Raw genomic sequence first — 23683 nt, forward strand, 5'->3', positions numbered from 1 at the left:
CCATAGCTTAGAGTGTCACAAAAATAAGACTTACTTACCCCAGGACACTCATCTACATGTAGTAGAAAGCCAAACCAGTACTGAAACGAGAATCAGTAGAGGTAATGGTGTATATAAGAGTATATCGTCGATCTGAAAAGGGAGGTAAGAGATGAATCTCTACGACCGATAACAGAGAACCTATGAAATAGACCCCGTAGAAGGAGATCATTGAATTCAAATAGGCAATACTCTCTTCACATCCCTCTGACATTCACTGCACACTGAGAGGAAAACCGGGCTCCAGCCTGCTGCGAAGCGCATATCAACGAAGAATCTAGCACAAACTTACTTCACCACCTCCATGGGAGACAAAGTTTGTAAAACTGATTTATGGGTGTGGTGAGGGGTGTATTTATAGGCATTTTGAGGTTTGGGAAACTTTGCCCCTCCTGGTAGGAATGTATATCCCATACGTCACTAGCTCATGGACTCTTGCTAATTACATGAAAGAAAAATAGATCATCTACAAAACATTTATGCAAAGAAAAAATGAGTGTATAATGTCCCTTTAAGCAGGCAGAGAGAATGACTGGGGGGTGGAGCTAAGGGGGGAGCTATATAGGCAGCTCTGCCACTTCCTGTAGTGAAGGAGAATATCCCACAAGTAAGGATGAATCCGTGGACTTGATACATCTTACAAGAGAAATAAAGGCAGGCACTTTTTGACCAGCCACTAAGGCTGTAGGACTTTCCTGTGAAATACTATCCCAAAAGAAATGTGAGTAAATACGACCAAGTTACAGCTGTTCAATGTACACAACAGAAGCCTCATTTAAAAATGGAAGTAATCTAGTCTGGAAGACAATTTCCTGCTTCCCATAAAGCTATACTTAATGATAACTTTAACCAGGAAGTTAAAGTAACAACTGTAGTTGTCTCACACTTACATGAAAAAAAATTTTATTTTATTTTATGTAGGATTAGAACAAATTAAATGCTCTTTAAAAAAATAAATAGAACAAAAAAGTGAACTGCAATATCCTGACAAAAAAAATACAAAGAAAATACCTTATCCTAATATAGAGTAACACTGTGCTGGTGAAATATTGTAAAATAAACAATCACTTTCAAAATAAGCAGAATGTTTAAACTATTCATAGGTTCAAAAGACGAGTCTGAAAAACTCTTAAACCCATTAAAGGGACAGTATACACCAATTTTCATTTAACTGCATGTAATAGACATTACAATAAAGAATATTATGCAGATACTGATCAAAAACGTCAGTATAAAACTGTTTAGAAACTTATGTAGAAGCTCCCAGTTTAGCACTGTTAAAAAGATTAGTTGGAACACCCACAGCAAGTGCAAAAAAGCAGACACTCCCCCACTTCCTCTGCATATGAAAAGACACTTTACACAAACAGGAGCAAGCTGGAGTAGGTGCACATCAGTATTCTGCTAAAACTTTGGGGCTTGGTTAGGAGTCTGAAAATCAGCGCAATGTTATTAAAAAAAAGCCAGCGTCATCACATACCTGGCTGCATACGTCACTGCTAAAATATTTATTGCTGTGAAATTCAGGAACCCTTTATAAAGTGCATGCGTGTGACTCATGGAAAGCTGTTTATAAGGCTCCTCTGCAATATTTGGAACTCCGCCCCCCACTGCAACTACTCCCATTACTACTACTACTGTAAAGCCGAGTCTCCATGGTCGTGCATGAGAAACAGCCCCCCCCCCCCCCTCTACTTGGCTATAGCCACTGCTTCTGATGATCCAATGCAGCTTTTCACAGGCTCCATTCAATGTCATTATCTTTCATAATCTTTCATAAGATAATGACATTGAACGGAGCCTGTGAAAAGCTGCATTGAATCATCAGAAGAAGCAGTGGCGATAGCAGAGTGGCGGGGGGGGGGCTGTTCCTCATGCAAGAGCACGGAGACTCAGCTTTACAGTAGTAGTAGTAGTAATGGGAGTAGTTGCAGTGGGGGGAGGAGTTCAGAATATTGCCGAGGAGCCTAATAAACAGATTTCCATGAATGCACCATTTGTGATACAAAACCACACGCATGCGCTCTATAAAGGGTTCCTGAATTTCACAGCAATAAATATTTTAGCAGTGACGTATGCGGCCAGGTATGTGATGACGCTGGCACGCATGCGCATTAGGTCCAAAATGTGTGCAACAGCTGATTAAACGTTACAGGAAGTGACATCCTTCCCTCTTTTACAAAGTTCGCCCTCTTACCAGAACACAGGCACATCAAATGAATGCAGATAATTTCTTTATTCTGACATATGGCAACTACTTCCTCAGGCTCAATAATAATATGACAACATCCTGTTCCTATATACCATAAGAGGTCCCACCCACATCTGATGTCACAAATAGGTGAACATTTTATACCAATCAGGAGCAATCAACCCCAAGTATCACAGTAATTTCAATCAAATTCCAAACAAATCAAAAACAAAAAATCATAAAATATAACTAAATATTACAAAGGAGGAAAGACCACAAGGAGGGGGAAAAGAAGGAGAAATCTATGTATCCTATTATATGTATGTATACTTTTTGAGAAATTTAAATAAAATGTCCCTTTCAGGAAGAGAAAATCTTTTAAATTATTAGACTTACTTTGACTAGATCTAGAACAGGAGACATGGATGTCAAAGACCATACAAGAAACTTGCAGATTTTTTAAATTTGAAAACTTCCTAAAAAATTCTTGTAAAACCATGTTGATCACACAAGGAACGAGGAAAAAAATCTAAACTGGTGATAAAAGTTACAGGCTGACTTGCCTAAAGAAAGGTCTCAACTATCTTGATCAAAAAAATAGATTATGAATCAAGAGTTCAATTTCCAGGCAGTTAAATTGATAAAATCAATAATGTAGAGTCCCAGCACCACAGGTAGGAAGCTGCACGTCACCTTGGGGTCACCGCCCTGGACCCCAAAACAATGAAACGAAAAAAAATAGGTAGCAAGGTGCTGTCACCTTGCTACCTATTTTTTTTTTTGTTAAATTGATAAGCCTGAGATAAAAGAAAAAGAATAAGACCAAAAAGGAAAATCTGAACATTCAGTTTAGGACTGCATAACCAGTTCTGCAAGATCAAGCTGAAGCATTCAGAATTACTGAAAAGTTTGAGATAACTATGACACAGAGGTAAAACAGATAAAATATAAAAAGGAAAGCTAGATTTAATACCAAATAACTGGAGAAACCTTCAGAAACTGAGGTTCAATAGCCATGGTTTTAGCAAAGCATCTAAAATAGAGAAGATAAAACAAAAGGCCATACAGGTCTAAGAGAGTCAAGGGTACACAAACTATTATAGAAACCTCTAAAGGAGAAACCATCCTCACAGATGAATAAATAGTAAACTGAAGCAACCTGCCTGACAAAATTAATTCCTAGGATGTGAAATGCAAAAGATTACAGAACTCCAGACTTCCATTATTGGTAAGGAAACTAGAGGCCTTGACTGACTTAAAAAACCAAGACAAGTATGTTAGTTAAGAAAAAACAAGAAAGAAGATTGCACAAAGATAATAAAGTACAAAGATAATAAAACTGTAACCTCACCCCCTGAGAAAACAACTCCTTGCTCTCTCCTTAATCCCAGACTGTATCCAAACTCAAGAGACGATAGAAAATATTGTCCAAAAAATAAAAAAAGTGGAGAATAAACCACTAGAACAAAGATTGTTTTACAGAGGAATCAAAAAGGATTACTAAGAAAACAGATTGTGATCCCAGCACTAAGAAACGTGAACATGCAAAAGCGACATCAGATAGTGAAACAATTCAGCTTAAACTTCCATAGATAGAACAAATAATGTAAGAATGAACAAGCTGTCTGAACATGGATCTGCATTCATCCGTAAGAGAAAGTCAAAAAGTACAGTCTACAAAGACTCTAAGAAATAAAACTCATCAGTGAGGAGAAAAATCTTTCTGAAAAATGTATTATCCTAACAAGCCTGCGAAAAAAGTAAACGGTTGTTAAAATAAGGCTAAGGATGACCGGTAGGCGGCGTTTAAAGATGGCCACAAATTCTTGAAGCTCCGTGCAGCTTGCAGAAAAAGAGACTATAAACTTAGCCATACTCACATCCCTTGGCAAAATCTGTGCCCGGGAACTCTCTTGGATCAAGGCATACCACCACTTGGCCGCCGATAAACAAATTAAAGTAGATAAGGACGTTTGGCGCAGTGGCGTGTATTCTACAGCCACGTTGTATATAGTTTCCAGCCAACTTTTGGCCCCTGTACTGTGCCTATACAATGGATATTATACACCACCAAAATGCTGTGCACAGACACCCAAGTTCTGGCTGAAATAAAAGCAACATTCCCCACCTAGCTTGGACCGATAACCTCCTGTGCAGAACGACCGCTTCAGCTGGTGGAAACCATCTCCAGTCAATGTAGCCCTACTTTGCAAACCATGACAGGCGTTGCTGCATCCAGCCGATGGGACACGGGTGACAGTCTCATGGACCCAGCTTCCACACAGTTGAGACGCAACAGTAATGCCGGCAACTAGGGCAACACCTTCCTGTCTACATGTGCCAGAACTTGCCATAGATTCACCTTGTGATCCAACATTGGGCGAACTGTTGTCTCTATTACCCTACCCCCCCCCCCCCCCGCGCGCACACAAACTCCAACTGGATCAAGCAGTAAAGAGGAAATCGCCCACAACACCTTTAACCCCATAACATCAACCATGAATATCTTTGGCTCACAATATCTGACCATGACAAAGTATGAAAACCGGCATGATCAATATCCAAACACCATTAAATATATGCCAGCACGATCCACCATCAAACTGGGAACGAAATGTAGCGGATTCAAATTACTGCAAGTTGAATTTGGTTTGAGATGCAGAGGATCCGCTTCTACTGATTGGTGGATTGATTTAACCGACCAATAAACAAGTGCTGAACCAAAAAAATAACAGATGCAAATAAAGATAGCAAGAGAACGAAGAAAAATTGATAATTGGATAAAATTAGAAAGTTGCTTAAAATTGCATGCTCTATCTGAATCACCAAAGAAAATTTGGGTTCAGTGTCCCTTTAAGCCAACAAACTACTTAATTGTGAACGCGTTGGTTGTTTATCTATGCACTCATATATTTGTCCTACATAACATATTGTAGATAGTTTTTAAGCACATTTTGCTCTGAAAATCATGTTTTCTGTGTTATAATTCTTGACAATACTGTTAAATACCATGGTGTTCTGCTGTTAACCCTGTTGGGGGGGGGGGGGCAAAACATAATTTATGTAAGAACTTACCTGATGAATTAATTTCTTTCATATTGGCAAGAGTCCATGAGCTAGTGACGTATGGGATATACAATCCTACCAGGAGGGACAAAGTTTCCCAAACCTCAAAATGCCTATAAATACACCCCTCACCACACCCACAATTCAGTTTAACGTATAGCCAAGTAGTGGGGTGATAAAGAAAGGAGTAAAAAGCATCAACAAAGGAATTTGGAAATAATTGTGCTTTATACAAAAAAAATCATAACCACCATAAAAAAAGGGGTGGGACTCATGGACTCTTGCCAATATGAAAGATATGAATTTATCAGGTAAGCTAGTGAAGTATGGGATAGCAATACCAAAGATGTGGAACTCCACGCAAGAGTCACTAGAGAGGGAGGGAAAAAAATAACAGCCATTTTCCGCTGAAAAAATTAATCCACAACCCAAAATATAAGTTTATACTCATTAATGAAAGGAAAAAAACTTAAATCAAACGCAGAAGAATCAAACTGAAACAGCTGCCTGAAGAACTTTTCTACCAAAAACTGCTTCCGAAGAGGCAAATACATCAAAATGGTAGAATTTAGTAAATGTATGCAAAGAAGACCAAGTTGCTGCTTTGCAAATCTGATCAACTGAAGCTTCATTCTTAAAAGCCCACGAAGTAGAGACTGATCTAGTAGAATGAGCTGTAATTCTCTGAGGCGGGGCTTGACCCGACTCCAAATAAGCTAGATGAATCAAAAACCTTAAACACAAAGCCAAGGAAACAGCAGAAGCCCTCTGACCTTTCCTAGAACCAGAAAATATCACAAATAGACTGGAAGTCTTCCTGAAATCTTTAGTAGCTTCAACATAATATTTCAAAGCTCTTACCACATCCAAAGAATGTAAAGATCTCTCCAAAGAATTCTTAGGATTAGGACACAAGGAAGGGACAACGATTTCTCTATTAATGTTGTTAGAATTCACAACCTTAGGTAAGAATTTAAATGAAGTCTGCAAAACCGCCTTATCCTGATGAAAAATCAGTAAAGGAGACTCACAAGAGAGAGCGGATAATTCAGAAACTCTTCTAGCAGAAGAGATGGCCAAAAGAAACAACACTTTCCAAGAAAGTAGTTTAATGTCCAAAGAATTGCATAGGCTCAAACGGAGGAGCCTGCAAAGCCTTCAAAACTAAAATAAGACTCCAAGGAGGAGAGATTGATTTTCATGACAGGCTTGATACAAACCAAAGCCTGCACACAACAATGAATATCAGGAAGTTTAGCAATCTTTCTATGAAATAAAACAGAAATAGCAGAGATTTGTCCTTTCAAGGAACTTGAAGCCAAACCTTTATCCAAACCATCTTGAAGAAACTGTAAAATTCTAGGAATTCTAAAAGAATGCCAAGAGTATTTATGTGAAGAACACCATGAAATGTAAGTCTTCCAAACTCGATAATAAATCTTTCTAGAAACAGATTTACGAGCCTGCAACATAGTATTAATCACTGAGTCAGAGAAACCTCTATGACTAAGCACTAAGCGTTCAATCTCTGTACCTTCAAATTTAATGATTTGAGATCCTGATGGAAAAATGGACCTTGAGATGCACGGTCTGACCTTAGTGGAAGTGGCCAAGGTTGGCAACTGGACATCCGAACAAGATCCGCATACCAAAACCTGTGAGGCCATGCTGGAGCTACCAGCAGCACAAACGATTGCTCCATGAAGATCTTGGAGATCACTCTTGGAAGAACTAGAGGCGGGAAAATATAAGCGAGTTGATATCAAGGAAGTGTCAATGCATCCACTGATTCCGCCTGAGGATCCCTGGACAGATACCTGGGAAGTTTTTTGTTTAGATGAGATGCCATCAGATCTATTTCGGAAGCCCCCACATCTGAACAATTTGAGAAAACACATCTGGGTGGAGAGACCATTCTCCCGGATGTAAAGTCTGACGACTGAGGTAATCCGCTTCCCAATTGTCTATACCTGGGATATGAACCGCTGAAATTAGACATGAGCAGGATTCCGCCCAAACAAGTATCCGAGATACTTCTTTCATAGCTTGAGGACTGTGAGTTCCACCCTGATGATTGACAATGCCACAGTTGTGACATTGTCTGTCTGAAAACAAATGAACGGTTCTTTCTTCAACAGAGGCCAAAATTGAAGAGTTCCAAAATATTGATTGGTAATCTCGCCTCTTGAGATTTCCAAACTCCTTGTGCTGTCAGAGATCCCCAAACAGCTCCCCATCCTGAAAGTGTCACATCTGTTGAAATCACAGTCCAGGTTTGACGAACGAAAGAGGCCCCTAGAATTATACGATGGTGATCTAACCACCAAGTCAGAGAAAGTCGTACATTGGGATTTAAGGATATTAATTGTGATATCCTTGTATAATCCCTGCACCATTGGTTCATTGGTTCAGCTGGAGAGGTCTCATATGAAAACGAGCAAAGGGGATCACGTCCGATGCTGCAGTCATGAGACCTAAAACTTCCATGCACATAGCTACTGAAGGGAATGACTGAGACTGAAGGTTCCGACAGGCTGCAACCAATTTCAAACATCTCTTATCTGTTAGAGACAAAGTCATGGGCACTGAATCTATCTGGAAACCTAAAAAGGTTACCCTTGTCTGAGGAATCAAAGAACTTTTTGGTAAATTGATCTTCCAACCATGTCTTCGAAGAAACACTAGTTGATTCGTGTGAGATTCTGCAGAACGTAAAGACTGAGCAAGTACCAAGATATCATCCAAATAAGGAAATACCGCAATACCCCGCTGCTCTCTGATTACAGAAAGTAGGGCACCTAGAACCTTTGAAAAGATTCTTGGAGCTGTCGCTAGGCCAAAAGGAAAAGCAACTAATTGGTAATGCTTGCCTAGAAAAGGGAATTTCAGGAACCGATAGTGATCTGGATGAATTGGAATATGAAGATATGCATCCTGTAAGCCTATTGTGGACATATAATGCACTTGCTGAACAAAAGGCAGAATAGTCCTTATAGTCCCCATCTTGAAAGTTGGTACTCTTACATATCGATTCAAAATTTTTAGATCCAAAACTGGTCTGAATGAATTTTCTTTCTTTGGGACAATGAATAGATTTGAATAAAACCCCAGACCCTGTTTCTGAAACGGAACTGGCATGATTACCCCAGATAACTCCAGATCTGCAACACACTTCTTCTCACAGGCGTCTTACTCTGAATCCTATTCTGTACCCCTGAGAGACAATATTCTGAATCCAATGATTTTGGACCGAATTGATCCAAACATCTTTGAAAAATCTTAATCTGCCCCCTACCAGCTAAGATGGAATAAGGGCCGCACTTTCATGCAGACTTGGGGGCTGACTGATCTCTTAAATAGCTTGGATTTATTCCAATTTGAAGAAGGCTTCCAATTGGAAATGGATTCCTTGGGGGAAGAATTAGGTTTCTGTTCCTTATTTAAGAACGAAAACGGTTAGAAGCTTTAGATTTACCCTTAGATCTTTATCCTGAGACAAAAAACTACCTCACCCCCAGTGACAGTTGAAATTATTTATCCAACTGTGAACCAAATAATGTATTACATTGGAAAGAAAGAGATAGCAATCTGGACTTAGAAGTCATATCAGCATTCCAAGATTTAAACCACAAAGCTCTCCTAGCTAAAATAGCTAAAGACATAGATTTAACATCAATTTTGATGATATCAAAAAATGGCATCACAAATGAAATTATTAGCATGTTGAATCAAGTTAACAATGCTAGACAAATCATGATCCGATACTTGTTGCGCTAAAGTTTCCAACCAAAAAGTTGAAGCAGCTGTAACATCAGCCAAAGAAATTGCAGGCCTAAGAAGACGACCTGAAAATAAATAAGCTTTCCTTAGATAAGATTCAAGTTTCCTATCTAAAGGATCTTTAAAAGAAGTACTATTTTCCGTTGGAATAGTAGTACGTTTAGCAAGAGTAGAGATAGCCCCATCAACTTTGGGGATCTTTTCCCAAAACTCCAATGTAACTGCTGGCAAAGGATACATTTTTTTAAACCTTAAAGAAGGAATAAAAGTAGTACCAGGCCTATTGCATTCTTTAGAAATCATATCAGAAATAGCATCAAGAACTGGAAAAACCTCTGGAATAACCACAGGAGGTTTATAAACAGAATTTAAACGTTTACTAGTTTTAATATCAAGATGACTAGTCTCCTGAATATCCAATATAATCAACACTTCTTCAACAAAGAACGAATGTACTCAATTTTAAATAAATAAGTAGATTTGTCAGTGTCAATATCTGAGGAAGGATCTTCTGAATCAGATAGATCCTCATCAGAGGAGGATAATTCAGTATGTTGTTGGTCATTTTAAATTTCATCAACTTTATGAGTAGTTTTAAAAGACCTTTACATTTATTAGAAGGCGGGATGGCAGACAAAGCCTTCTGAATAGAATCAGCAATAAATTATTTTAAATTTACAGGTATATCTTGTAAATTAGATGTTAAAAGAACAGCAACAGGCAATGTACTATTACTGATGGACACATTCTCTGCATGTAAAAGTTTATCATGACAACTTATTACAAAACACAGCTGGAGATGTAATCTTGTGGAGATTATAACAAATGTACTTAGCTTTGGTAGAACTGTTATCAGTCAGCAGTATTCCAACAGTGATTTCTGAGACAGGATCATATTGAGACATCATGCAAATTGAAGAGAAAAAAACATATAAAGCAAAATGATCAATTTCCTTACATGGCAGTTACAGGAATGGGGAAAAAATGCATAGCCCTCTGATAGAGAAAAAATGCAAGAGGCATATAGGAATGGGGTTTAAAATAATGAATATATTTGGCGCCAAGTATGACGCACAAACAGAGAAAAAATTTGGGCGCTAACAACATCCGGAAACGACACACTCGCGTCATTGAAGACGCAACCTTGTGAAAGGACTCGGCGTCGCCAAAGACGCCAGAAATTACGAATTTACGTCATCGAATGCAACATTGCGCCAAAAAAAACTCGCGCCAAAAATGACGCAATATAGTTTGCCATTTTGCGCCCTCGCGAGCCTAATTCTGCCCGCAAATTTAAAATGACAGTCAATTGAAAAAAGACTATACCCCAGGTAAGAAATACATTTTCCAAAAAAATGCATTTCCCAGATAGGAAACTGACAGTCTGCAAAAGGAAATATACTGAAACCTGAATCATGGCAAATATAAGTACATACCATAGCTGAGAGTGTCTTAAGTAATGAAAACACACTTACCAAAAGACACCCATCCACATATAGCTGATAGCCAAACCAGTACTGAAACGGTCATCAGTAGAGGTAATGGAATATGAGAGTATATAGTCGATCTGAAAAGGGAGGTAGGAGATGAATCTCTACGAACGATAACAGAGAACCTATAAAATAGATCTCCCGTGAGGAAAACCGTTGCATTCAAAAGGTGATACTCCCTTCACATCCCTCTAACATTCACTGTACTCTGAGAGGAACCGGGCTTCAAAATGCCGAGAAGCTCATATCAACGTAGAAATCTTAGCACAAACTTACTTCACCACCTCCATAGGAGGCAAAGTTTGTAAAACTGAATTGTGGGTGTGGTGAGGGGTGTATTTATAGGCATTTGGAGGTTTGGGAAACTTTGCCCCTCCTGGCAGGATTGTATATCCCATACATCACTAGCTCATGGACTCTTGCCAATTACATGAAAGAAATATGTAATATAAATGTAATATAATAGATTCAATAGTATTTTATCATGACTACATGAGCATATGGTTGCTGTTGTATGTATAAATGGGTTTTTGTAAGAATTGATGTAATTTGTCGTTAAATATTATTTTAAATTAATTATAATTTTTACAATCTAAATAATAAATTAAATAAAAGTGGTTGCTGCTTTCTACATATGTAGTTCACGTTTTAGACAGTGTTCATTGGACGAACTATTACAATTTATATGTATTATCATATTAAATATACGGATATCAATATATAAATTAAATAACTGCAATTTAATACGTGACAGTTATAAGACTCATATCGTTTGTATGATTTTATAAATTTGGAATTCGAATGCGACATACTGTTTATAAGTAATTTAAAACGTAAATTAAATCCATATTTAACATTGGAATAGTTGTAATCTAATAAAACTCACAATAAAGCAGTTATAAATAACCCCTATCTGTTCAAATAATCTCCCTGAAGGAGATATTAACCCTTGATCCTATAAATGCATAAAGGAGCCACACTGACTCTGTATAGCAAAAGTGTAAATATAAAACGGTCTTATCTCTAGGATCCATGCTGTGGAAAAGACACAGCCTCTCAAGTGTGACAGTCTATCAGCAACGCTCTGACATGGACTTGAGTGTGTGAACGGCAAGCAGTGAAACTCGTCAACACAGATTGCTTTGGAGCTGGTAGGCAACAGTCTGGATGGGTTTCCAGAAAAACTTTCCCTGCATCTCCAGACTCTAACTTTCATCAATACTCTCACTGAAAGGTTAACATGATTACTTAAAACTCCAGTCCTTTCTTGAAGGGTACATACCCATTACAGGACTATCCAAATCTTCTGACACTTTTCTGCCACCTCCTATAGTGATGAAAGGCAAAGAATGACTGGGGATAGGGGAAGTGGGAGGGATATTTAAGCCTTTGGCTGGGGTGTCTTTGCCGCCTCCTGGTGGCCAGGTGTTGTATTTCCAAAAGTAATGAATGAAGTAGTGGACTCTACTTGCCTTATGGAAGGAAACTAAAACTCCAAAAGAAAAAAAGAGCGAACAAATTCGACGAACGTATATCTAAAGTCCAGTGCGCGAAAACTAATAGCGCTTCAAAACTTTGAGACGCAAAAAACTGAATAGCAAAAATGTGTCCCAGGGACATATATATGTACATATATAAACTTTAAACATAAAGCGCCCAAAATTAAAGCCATGAGTGTTAATATATATAAAATATATACTTACTCATCCACTTACACAGTAGTAGGCAGCCAAACCAGTACTGAAGCACATCAGCAGAGGTAATGGAGATATAGGAGTATATCGTCGATCTGTAAAGGGAGGCAGAAGATGATTTCCTACTAACAAATTTACAGAGGGCCTATGAAGGATTTCCCATAAGGCAAACCCGTAGAATCAAAGCCCATACTCCAAGTATGTCCCTCCAACAACCACTGTACTCTGAGTAGAACTGGGCCTTACATAGATTAAAGACCCCTCTCTACGAAGATCTCTGCACATCTTCATCCTTTAACTACCTCCAAAAGACTGAGTTATATGTGAGGTGGGAGGGTTTATATAGAGCACTTGTGGTTTGGGAATCTTTGCCTCCTCATAGCCGTAGAGAAGTAATTCCCATAAGTAAGGGATCAGACTCTCACCACCTGTATGAAAAATTTTGGTTTTTATGCTCTTTAATTTAGAGAACTACTTTCATAAAGAATCTGGAACACCTCAATTCTTCATCTACTCATTTGAGGCAAAAATAAGACTGGGATATCAGAGAAGAGAGAGGGCTTAACAGCTTGTGGAATACTGTATATGTTGGGTATCTTTGCCTGCACCTAATGGCCAGGAGTTGAATTTCCAGGAGTAATGGCTCGTGGACTCTCTCCACCTTATAAAGGAAATACTATATAGGATATTTAGTAAAACTGATTTATGTTTTTTTATTTGTAATATTTCTTTCTATGTGCATAAATACACTGTCAAAATGGGTTACATATCTTATTATCATCATCAGGTATTTGTAGAGCGCAACAGATTCTGCAGCACTAGCTCTTGTCTGGGGAACCAGAATTTTGTGTAATTTTAAAATATATCTTTTCAATTATTGTTATTGAACAATAAACTTCTTACATTTTGGTGTTAGGTAAACTTATGTGTGCTTGAACTACTTGGGACATAAATAACTCCTGTGAAACTGTACAGAATAGAAAATTACGCAGGATGCATTTCATATAGTTTAGTTCCTTCCCATATTATGGTACTTCTGTAAATTGAAGAAATTACTTAAAAATTATTGGTCTGCTGAAAAAAAATTTACTTTGTGAAAGTATAACAAACTGAAACTGCTCTAGCACAGAGGTTTCATATGACTCAATGGGTTAAATTGTGGAGTATGGACCAAGTTACAGACTGATGTTCTCAAATCATTTTTTTCCTGTAAAAGCCAGCACTTCAGTGCTACTTTAAGGAACATTGTACTGTGAAATTGTCTCCCCTTTAATGAATTCACAATGACCCATTTTACCTGCTGAAATGTATATATAAAGTTACTTGGGTGGTAACTAGCCATAGAACAAGCTATTATGCTATTGATCGTTCCCAGGTTGAGCGCTTCTCTCTTTTATTTTAATTTTTTTAAATAATTGATTTTTACCTGCTAAAACCACCACTCAATCTGAAATGAAGAATATATTTGTATTCTCTAAAAGCTGCGTAAAGAAGAATTAGCAGCAGCTCAGCTGAGGGTAGGAATGTCAGGTGCTAAAATGTTCATTTTCATTTGCTCTCTCCAAGTATGATCTTTTGTGTATGGATAAATAGATAAGATAAGGAGGTATTTTGGTATAGAATAGATAAGATGGTCTGCTCTTTCTACAAACTCAACCCATTTTAGTAGGTTGTGTTTTCAATGAGAAAAAACATCTATTTGGTATACAAAAATAAACATAAAGGAACAATTTATCATACATTTTATACCTTGCAGCTGGTATAACAAGTTACTGGAAACACATTAAAAGTGGAAACCAGTTTTACAGTACACTGACCATTTAATGTAAGAAACTATTTAAGTTAATAAGCTAAAAATTTTAGTATTCTTGTTCCACAAAACACATATATCCCATACACACAATTTACTTACCTCAAACCTATTTTGCCGGTTATGAGAGGAAGATTCTTTATCTGGACAGCTACAACAGCTACCCATTGCTTCTTTAGAAGACCATGTGGTCACTAGAAAAGAAAAGGACAGTTAAAACTGCATACCACTAAAATAACAATTAAAGGAACATTAAATTACCTGTAAAAATATTTGTCCGATTTTAAAAAAAAACAAATTTAAAAAGGGCACTTAAGTCAAAATTAAACTTTCATGACTTGTGCAATGTACAAAAAAGCATAAATACATCCATTTTCGATTTGTGTCTTTATTTGCACACATTCTGAGGTATCAGCGCCTACTGAGCATCTGCAAGAGTTCAGTGTATACGTACATGAGTCTGTGGCTGTCACATGATACAGTGGGCAGGGAAATAGAAGCAATCATACAACATACTGACAATTTGAATGAGCAGTATTGCATTGTCTTTTTATTTTAATTTGGTGATAAACAGCATCAAATCAGTGAATACAAAGATAAACAGATTTAAACATTCACTTATCACAGAAATATTGTTGGTCATCAATACAACTACATAATATCTTATGCAAATTAAGGCACGGACAAAAGGTGAAATCCAACCCTCTATATATTAAGTGCATTACCTAGTGTAGTAGAGGGGGGTAGGGGAGAAAAACATAATTTATGCTTACCTGATAAATTCCTTTCTTCTGTAGTGTGATCAGTCCACGGGTCATCATTACTTGTGGGATATTAACTGCTCCCCTACAGGAAGTGCAAGAGGATTCACCCAGCAGAGTTGCTATATAGCTCCTCCCCTCTACGTCACCTCCAGTCATTCGACCAAGGACCAACGAGAAAGGAGAAGCCAAGGGTGTAGTGGTGACTGGAGTATAATTTAAAAAATATTTACCTGCCTTAAAAAACAGGGCGGGCCGTGGACTGATCACACTACAGAAGAAAGGAATTTATCAGGTAAGCATAAATTATGTTTTCTTCTGTTAAGTGTGATCAGTCCACGGGTCATCATTACTTGTGGGATACCAATACCAAAGCAAAAGTACACGGATGACGGGAGGGATAGGCAGGCTCTTTATACAGAAGGAACCACTGCCTGAAGAACCTTTCTCCCAAAAATAGCCTCCGAGGAAGCAAAAGTGTCAAATTTGTAAAATTTGGAAAAAGTATGAAGCGAAGACCAAGTTGCAGCCTTGCAAATCTGTTCAACAGAGGCCTCATTCTTAAAGGCCTAAGTGGAAGCCACAGCTCTAGTGGAATGAGCTGTAATTCTTTCAGGAGGCTGCTGTCCAGCAGTCTCATAAGCTAAACGAATTATGCTACGAAGCCAAAAAGAGAGAGAGAGGTAGCAGAAGCTTTTTGACCTCTCCTCTGACCAGAGTAAACGACAAACAGGGAAGACGTTTGTCGAAAATCTTTAGTTGCCTGTAAATAAAATTTAAGGGCACGAACTACTACCAGATTGTGCAAAAGACGTTCCTTCCTCGAAGAAGGATTTGGGCACAAGGATGGAACAACAATCTCCTGATTGATATTCCTGTTAGTGACTACCTTAGGTAAGAACCCAGGCTTAGTACGCAGAACTACCTTATCCGAGTGAAAAATCAGATAAGGAGAATCACAATGTAAGGCTGATAACTCAGAGACTCTTCGAGCCGAGGAAATAGCCATTAAAAATAGAACTTTCCAAGATAACAACTTTATATCAATGGGATGAAGGGGTTCAAACGGAACACCCTGTAAAACGTTAAGAACAAGGTTTAAACTCCATGGTGGAGCCACAGCTTTAAACACAGGTTTAATCCTGGCCAAAGCCTGACAAAAAGCCTGAACGTCTGGAACTTCTGACAGACGCTTGTGTAACAGAATGGACAGAGCTGAGATCTGTCCCTTTAAGGAACTAGCGGATAACCCCTTTTCTAAACCTTCTTGTAGAAAAGACAATATCCTAGGAATCCTAACCTTACTCCAAGAGTAACCTTTGGATTCGCACCAATATAGGTATTTACGCCATATTTTATGGTAAATCTTTCTGGTAACAGGCTTCCTAGCCTGTATTAAGGTATCAATAACTGACTCAGAAAAACCACGCTTTGATAAGATCAAGCGTTCAATTTCCAAGCAGTCAGCTTCAGAGAAGTTAGATTTTGATGTTTGAAAGGACCCTGAATCAGAAGGTCCTGTTTCAGAGGTAACGACCAAGGTGGACAGAATGACATGTCCACCAGATCTGTATACCAAGTCCTGCGTGGCCATGCAGGCGCTATTAGAATCACTGATGCTTTCTCCTGTTTGATTCTGGCAATCAATCGAGGAAGCATCGGGAAAGGTGGAAACACATGAGCCATCCTGAAGGTCCATGGTGCTGTCAAGGCATCTATCAGGACCGCTCCCGGATCCCTGGATCTGGACCCGTAGCGCGGAAGCTTGGCGTTCTGTCGAGACGCCATGAGATCTATCTCTGGTTTGCCCCAACGTCGAAGTATTTGGGCAAAGACCTCTGGATGAAGTTCCCACTCCCCCGGATGAAAAGTCTGACGACTTAAGAAATCCGCCTCCCAGTTCTCCACTCCCGGGATGTGGATTGCAGACAGGTGGCAAGAGTGAGACTCTGCCCAGCGAATTATCTTCGATACTTCCATCATTGCTAGGGAGCTTCTTGTCCCTCCCTGATGGTTGATATAAGCTACAGTCGTGATGTTGTCCGACTGGAACCTGATGAACCCCCGAGTTGCTAACTGGGGCCAAGCCAGAAGAGCATTGAGGACTGCTCTCAATTCCAGAATGTTTATTGGAAGAAGACTCTCCTCCTGATTCCATAGTCCCTGAGCCTTCAGAGAATTCCAGACAGCGCCCCAACCTAGTAGGCTGGCGTCTGTTGTTACAATTGACCAGTCTGGCCTGCTGAATGGCATTCCCCTGGACAGATGTGGCCGATAAAGCCACCATAGAAGAGAATTTCTGGTCTCTTGAATGGAATGAAGGACACGGCATGCACTTTGAAGTTTTGTTAACCTGTCCTCTGTCAGGTAAATCTTCATTTCTACAGAATCTATCAGAGTCCCCAGGAAGGGAACTCTTGTGAGTGGAAAGAGAGAACTTTTCTCTTCGTTCACTTTCCATCCATGCGACCTTAGAAATGCCAGTACTATCTCTGTATGAGATTTGGCAGTTTGAAAGCTTGAAGCTTGTATCAGTATGTCGTCTAAGTACAGAGCTACTGAAATTCCTCGCGGTCTTAGTACCGCCAGAAGAGTGCCCAGAACCTTTGTGAAGATTCTTGGAGCCGTAGCCAGTCCGAATGGAAGAGCTACAAACTGGTAATGCCTGTCTAAAAAGGCAAACCTTAGATACCGGTAATGACTTCTGTGAATCGGTATGTGAAGGTAAGCATCCTTTAAATCCACTGTGGTCAAGTACTGACCCTCTTGGATCATGGGCAAAATTGTTCGAATAGTTTCCATCTTGAACGATGGAACTCTTAGGAATTTGTTTAGGATCTTTAAATCCAAGATTGGCCTGAAGGTTCCCTCTTTTTTGGGAACTACAAACAGATTTGAGTAAAACCCTTGTCCTTGTTCCAACCGCGGAACTGGATGGATCACTCCCATTAATAAAAGATCTTGTACGCAGCGTAGAAACGCTTCCTTCTTTGTTAGGTTTGTTGACAACCTTGACAGATGAAATCTCCCTCTTGGGGGAGAGGATTTGAAGTCCAGAAGGTATCCCTGAGATATGATCTCTAACGCCCAGGGATCCTGAACATCTCTTGCCCAAGCCTGGGCGAAGAGGGAAAGTCTGCCCCCCACTAGATCCGGTCCCGGATCGGGGGCCCTCAATTCATGCTGTTTTAGGGGCAGCAGCAGGTTTTCTGGCCTGTTTGCCCCTGTTCCAGGACTGGTTAGGTTTCCAGCCTTGTCTGTAGCGAGCAACAGCTCCTTCCTGTTTTGGTGCAGAGGAAGTTGATGCTGCTCCTGCTTTGAAATTACGAAAGGAACGAAAATTGGACTGTCTAGCCTTGGCTTTGGCCTTGTCCTGAGGCAGGGCATGACCTTTACCTCCTGTAATGTCATCAATAATCTCTTTCAAGCCGGGCCCGAATAAGGTCTGCCCTTTGAAAGGAATATTAAGCAATTTAGATTTAGACGTAACATCAGCTGACCAGGATTTTAGCCACAGAGCTCTGCGTGCCTGAATGGCGAATCCTGAATTTTTAGCCGCAAGTTTAGTTAAATGTACTACGGCATCTGAAATAAATGAATTAGCTAACTTAAGGAATTTAAGTTTGTGTGTGATGTCATCTAGTGTGGATGATTGAAGTGTCTCTTCCAGAGACTCAAACCAAAATGCTGCTGCAGCCGTGACAGGCGCAATACATGCAAGAGGTTGCAATATAAACCCTTGTTGAACAAACATTTTCTTAAGGTAACCCTCTAATTTTTTATCCATTGGATCTGAAAAAGCACAGCTATCCTCCACTGGGATAGTGGTACGCTTAGCTAAAGTAGAAACTGCTCCCTCCACCTTAGGGACCATTTGCCATAAGTCCCGTGTGGCGGCGTCTATTGGAAACATTTTTCTGAATATAGGAGGGGGTGAGAAAGGCACACCGGGTCTATCCCACTCCTTAGTAACAATGTCAGTAAGTCTCTTAGGTATAGGAAAAACGTCAGTACTCGTCGGTACCGCAAACTATTTATCCAACCTACACATTTTTTCTGGGATTGCAACTGTGTTACAATCATTCAGAGCCGCTAATACCTCCCCTAGTAACACACGGAGGTTCTCAAGCTTAAATTTAAAATTTGAAATGTCTGAGTCCAGTTTATTTGGATCAGAACCGTCACCCACAGAATGAAGCTCTCCGTCTTCATGTTCTGCAAACTGTGACGCAGTATCAGACATGGCCCTTGCATTATCAGCGCACTCTGTTCTCATCCCAGAGTGATCACGTTTACCTCTTAGTTCTGGTAGTTTAGCCAAAACTTCAGTCATAACAGTAGCCATATCTTGTAATGTGATTTGTAATGGCCGCCCAGATGCACTCGGCGCTACAATATCACGCACCTCCTGAGCGGGAGATGCAGGTACTGACACGTGAGGCGAGTTAGTCGGCATAACTCTCCCCTCGTTGTTTGGTGAAATATGTTCAATTTGTACAGATTGACTATTTTTTAAGTAGCATCAATACATTTAGTACATAAATTTCTATTGGGCTCCACTTTGGCATTAACACATATAGCACAGAGATATTCCTCTGAATCAGACATGTTTAACACACTAGCAAATAAACAGCAACTTGGAAATACTTTTCAAAGTAATTTACAAATAATATGAAAACGAACTGTGCCTTTAAGAAGCACAGAAAAATATTATAACAGATAAAATAATTAAGTTATAGCATCAATCTTTGTCAGAATATACAGTTTTAGCAAAGGATTGTTCCCCTCAGCAAATGATAACTAACCCAGGCAGCAGAAAAAAAATACACAAATAAACGTTTTTTATATCACAGTCAATACAATCAGCACAGCTCTGCTGTATGATTACTTCCCTCAAAAAAGACTCTTGAGATCCCTGAACTCTGTAGAGATGAACCGGATCATGCAGGAAGAAAATGAACCTCTGAGTTTTTCTGATGCATAGTGAAAGCACCAAAATTGCCCCTCCCCCACACACATAACAGTGAGAGAGATCAGTGAACTGCTCTAATTTAAATCAAAACTATTGCCAAGTGGAAAAAAAGTGCCCAAAACATTTTTTCACCCAGTACCTCAGAGAAAAAAACGTTTTTACATGCCAGCAAAAAAACGTTTTACCTCAATAATTAATTGTCATTTAAAACCTATTGCAAGTCCCTGCAAAATAGGTTAAGTCTATGTATACAGTTTAAAAGCCAGAGAAGTACCATTTCCCAGAAAACTGAAGTGTAAAATATACATACATGACAGCCTGATATCAGCTACATCTACTGCATTCAAGGCTGAGTTTACATTATAACGGTATGGCAGGATTTTCTCATCAATTCCATGTCAGAAAATAATAAACTGCTACATACCTCTTTGCAGATTAATCTGCCTGCTGTCCCCTGATCTGAAGTTTACCTCACTCCTCAGATGGCCGAGAAACAGCAATATGATCTTAACTACTCCGGCTAAAATCATAGAAAAACTCAGGTAGATTCTTCTTCAAATTCTACCAGAGAAGGAATAACACACTCCGGTGCTATTATAAAATAACAAACTTTTGATTGAAGATATAAAAACTAAATATATCACCATAGTCCTCTCACACATCCTATCTAGTCGTTGGGTGCAAGAGAATGACTGGAGGTGACGTAGAGGGGAGGAGCTATATAGCAACTCTGCTGGGTGAATCCTCTTGCACTTCCTGTAGGGGAGCAGTTAATATCCCACAAGTAATGATGACCCGTGGACTGATCACACTTAACAGAAGAAAGAATGGTGAGGGGGTAAAGGGAATAAATCTCCACTATTCGGATGCTGATCACTGGATGTTATTCAGGTACAAGGCCTAAGAGAGGCCTCCCCCCATATTAATTACAAAGTTAAAGTGACATGAAACCCCAAATTTTCTTTTATAATTCGGATAGAACATGCAATTTTAAAACACCTTTCCAATTTACTTCTATTATCAAATTTGCTAAATTCTCTTGATATCCTTTGCTGAAGGAGCAGCAATGCACTAGTGGGAGCTATCTGCACACATTCAGGGAGTCATTCACAAGAGACAAATCACCAGTTAGCTCCCAGTAGTGTATGATATTTACTAGGGCTGTGCGATATGGGCAAAAATTTAAATCGGGATTTTGGACCCAAAAAAATCACGATTGCAATTTTAATCGCAATTTTCTTATAAATTACTACAACACCTTAATGTTTCAATAAAAAGTGTATTTAACACTACAGAATCTTAATGTACATGTTTCTCAAAGTCCATTAGACTCTGGGAGCATAAAAATACAAATCACAAAATAGTTTAAATAAAATTAGCTGCCTGTGCTGTGGTAACATAGTAGACACTAGTCAGTTCTTAGGTCTTCTGGCGCAACAATGTCATGTTTTCTTGGGCAGTCAGTCTAGCTGTGGTACGATTAACATATGAAGCAAGATAAGCATGGAGAAACCTTAAAAGTGCTGACTTTACAGCAGTATAATTTGTGTATAAGTGCAGTAAAGGTAGTACAATACACACACTGCTGCATTTGTTATTCATTTAGATGAGTGACTGTCCAGGCAAACATGAGGGATGTGGCATTGACAAGGTCAATCCTGACATCCTGCAGCCCATCATATTACATCAAACAGCTATTCTGTAGTACATAACAGAACAGTTATAGTACATAATACAAACAAGTGAACTCAACACATACAAAGCTAATTGAAATGAAATTAGCTGGCCAGTTCTTACCACATTGTCCATGTTTTCTTGGGCAGTCAGTCGAGCTGTGGTATGAGTAACATATGAAGTAGAGTACATGGAGAAACCTGAATAAGTGCCGACTGTCCAGCAGCATGATTTGTGTTTTTAAGTGCAGTAAAGGTGCAATGCACACAGCTTCATGTGTTAGTCATTTAGCTGAGTGACTGTCCAGGAAAACATGGGGGATGTGTCATTGACTCTCATCCTCCCTCTCCGCCTCAGTTTTCATAAAGAACAGAGAATTTATTTTTTTAAATGGCGTACTCTTGCGGTTTTTAAATCACTGCAATTATTCGCGGTTTTAAATTGCATATGCGATTAATCGTGCAGCCCTAATATTTACATATTCTTTTTCAACAATGGGTTCCCAGAGAACAAAATAAACTTGAAAATAGGCTCTAAATCGTGAAAGTTTAATTTTAACTTTAATATCCCTTAAAGACCTGTTTTCAGCTCAAGGCATCCCATGGCTCCCAAATGGAGCAATAAAGGTTGATTTGAAGTTTAGCTTGATACACACACACACAATTGAAGGGACATTCAAGTAAAAATTATAACTTTCATGATTGAGACAGAGCAGCAATTTTAAACAACTTTCCAATTTACTTCCATTAACAAAATGTGCAGTCTTTTCATATTTACACTTTTTGAGTCACCAACTCGTACTGAGCATGTGCAAGAATTCACAGAATATATGAATATGCATTTGTGATTGGCTGATGACTGTCACATTACGGGGGAGTGGAAATAGACATAACTTTGAAATTTGTCCGAAAAAAAAAAAATTACTACTCATTTGAAGTTCAGACTAAGTGCTATTGCATCGTCTTTTAGCATGCATTTGTTGATTATGCAAAACTATTGTATTTACTGGTCCTTTAAAGGCTGGAGGAAAGGAGATTTAGGGGTCGATTTATCAAGCACTGCTGCATAAAACACAAAAACAAAAATGATGACTTAACAGATAACATCCTTTCCTTCGATACAGGAAGAGTCAACAGCTGCATTCATTACTTTTGGGAATACAGAACCTGGCCACTAGAAGGAGGCAAAAACACCCCAGCCAAAAGCTTAAATACCTCCCCACCTCCCTCATCCCCCAGTCATTCTGCTGAGGGAACAAGGAACAGTAGGAGAAATATCAGGGTGAAAAAAGTTCCAGATGAAAGAAATTTTAATTTAGTGATGCCCACCGGAGAGCACGGGCGGGAGCTGTGTTCCTTTCCTATCAAAGGAAAGGAAATTATCTGGTAAGTCATAATTTTTGTTTTCCTTCTAAATACAGGGAGAGTCCACAGCTGCATTCATTACTTTTGGGAAAATAATATTCAAGCTAAAAAGGACACTGAATGCTAACGGGGGGAAACAATAAGGTGGCCAATCTGAGGGCACCACAGTCTGGAAAAAATCCCAACTCCCGAAAATTGCTTCAACAGAAGCAAAAGATCCAAAAATGTTAACAGGACCAAGTAACTGCCCAACAATTAGGACCGTAAGAGCCCACGTCAGGGACCACACAAAACCACTGGTCCCAAAAAGAGCATACAAACCTCTGAGGAGACGAGAGTCCTGCTGACTAAGAGGTTAGGCGAAGAAACACTCCTCCACAAACACGACAAGGAAGACAACCAAGACTCCCAACACCGTACATTTCCATAGGAAGAACCCAGGAACAAAAAACTATGCTAAAGAGGTCCGGAAGGACCTCGGGGCACAATCCCAGAAAAAGAGGGAGAGAAACCCCTTGCAGAACCAGAAGAAAAAACAGAATTTATGCTTACCTGATAAATTACTTTCTCCAACGGTGTGTCCGGTCCACGGCGTCATCCTTACTTGTGGGATATTCTCTTCCCCAACAGGAAATGGCAAAGAGTCCCAGCAAAGCTGGCCATATAGTCCCTCCTAGGCTCCGCCCACCCCAGTCATTCGACCGACGGACAGGAGGAAATATATACAGGAGAAACCATATGGTACTGTGGTGACTGTAGTTAGAGAAAATAATTCATCAGACCTGATTAAAAAACCAGGGCGGGCCGTGGACCGGACACACCGTTGGAGAAAGTAATTTATC

The 23683-nt window shown here is 39.3% G+C and overlaps 1 protein-coding gene across 1 annotated transcript in view; it reads right to left on the reverse strand.

Annotated features, from left to right (window-relative positions):
• FRS2 (fibroblast growth factor receptor substrate 2) overlaps positions 1-23683 on the reverse strand; it is a gene marked incomplete in the record, with an annotated part of 308264 nt that overhangs the window by 136570 nt on the left and 148011 nt on the right. The window contains 1 exon segment of the mRNA XM_053716808.1: positions 14173-14264. Within this exon segment, the coding sequence (XP_053572783.1) occupies positions 14173-14238 (66 nt within the window).

Source organism: Bombina bombina, chromosome 6 (assembly GCF_027579735.1).
Source record: "Bombina bombina isolate aBomBom1 chromosome 6, aBomBom1.pri, whole genome shotgun sequence".
Classification (NCBI taxonomy): Eukaryota; Metazoa; Chordata; class Amphibia; order Anura; family Bombinatoridae; genus Bombina; species Bombina bombina.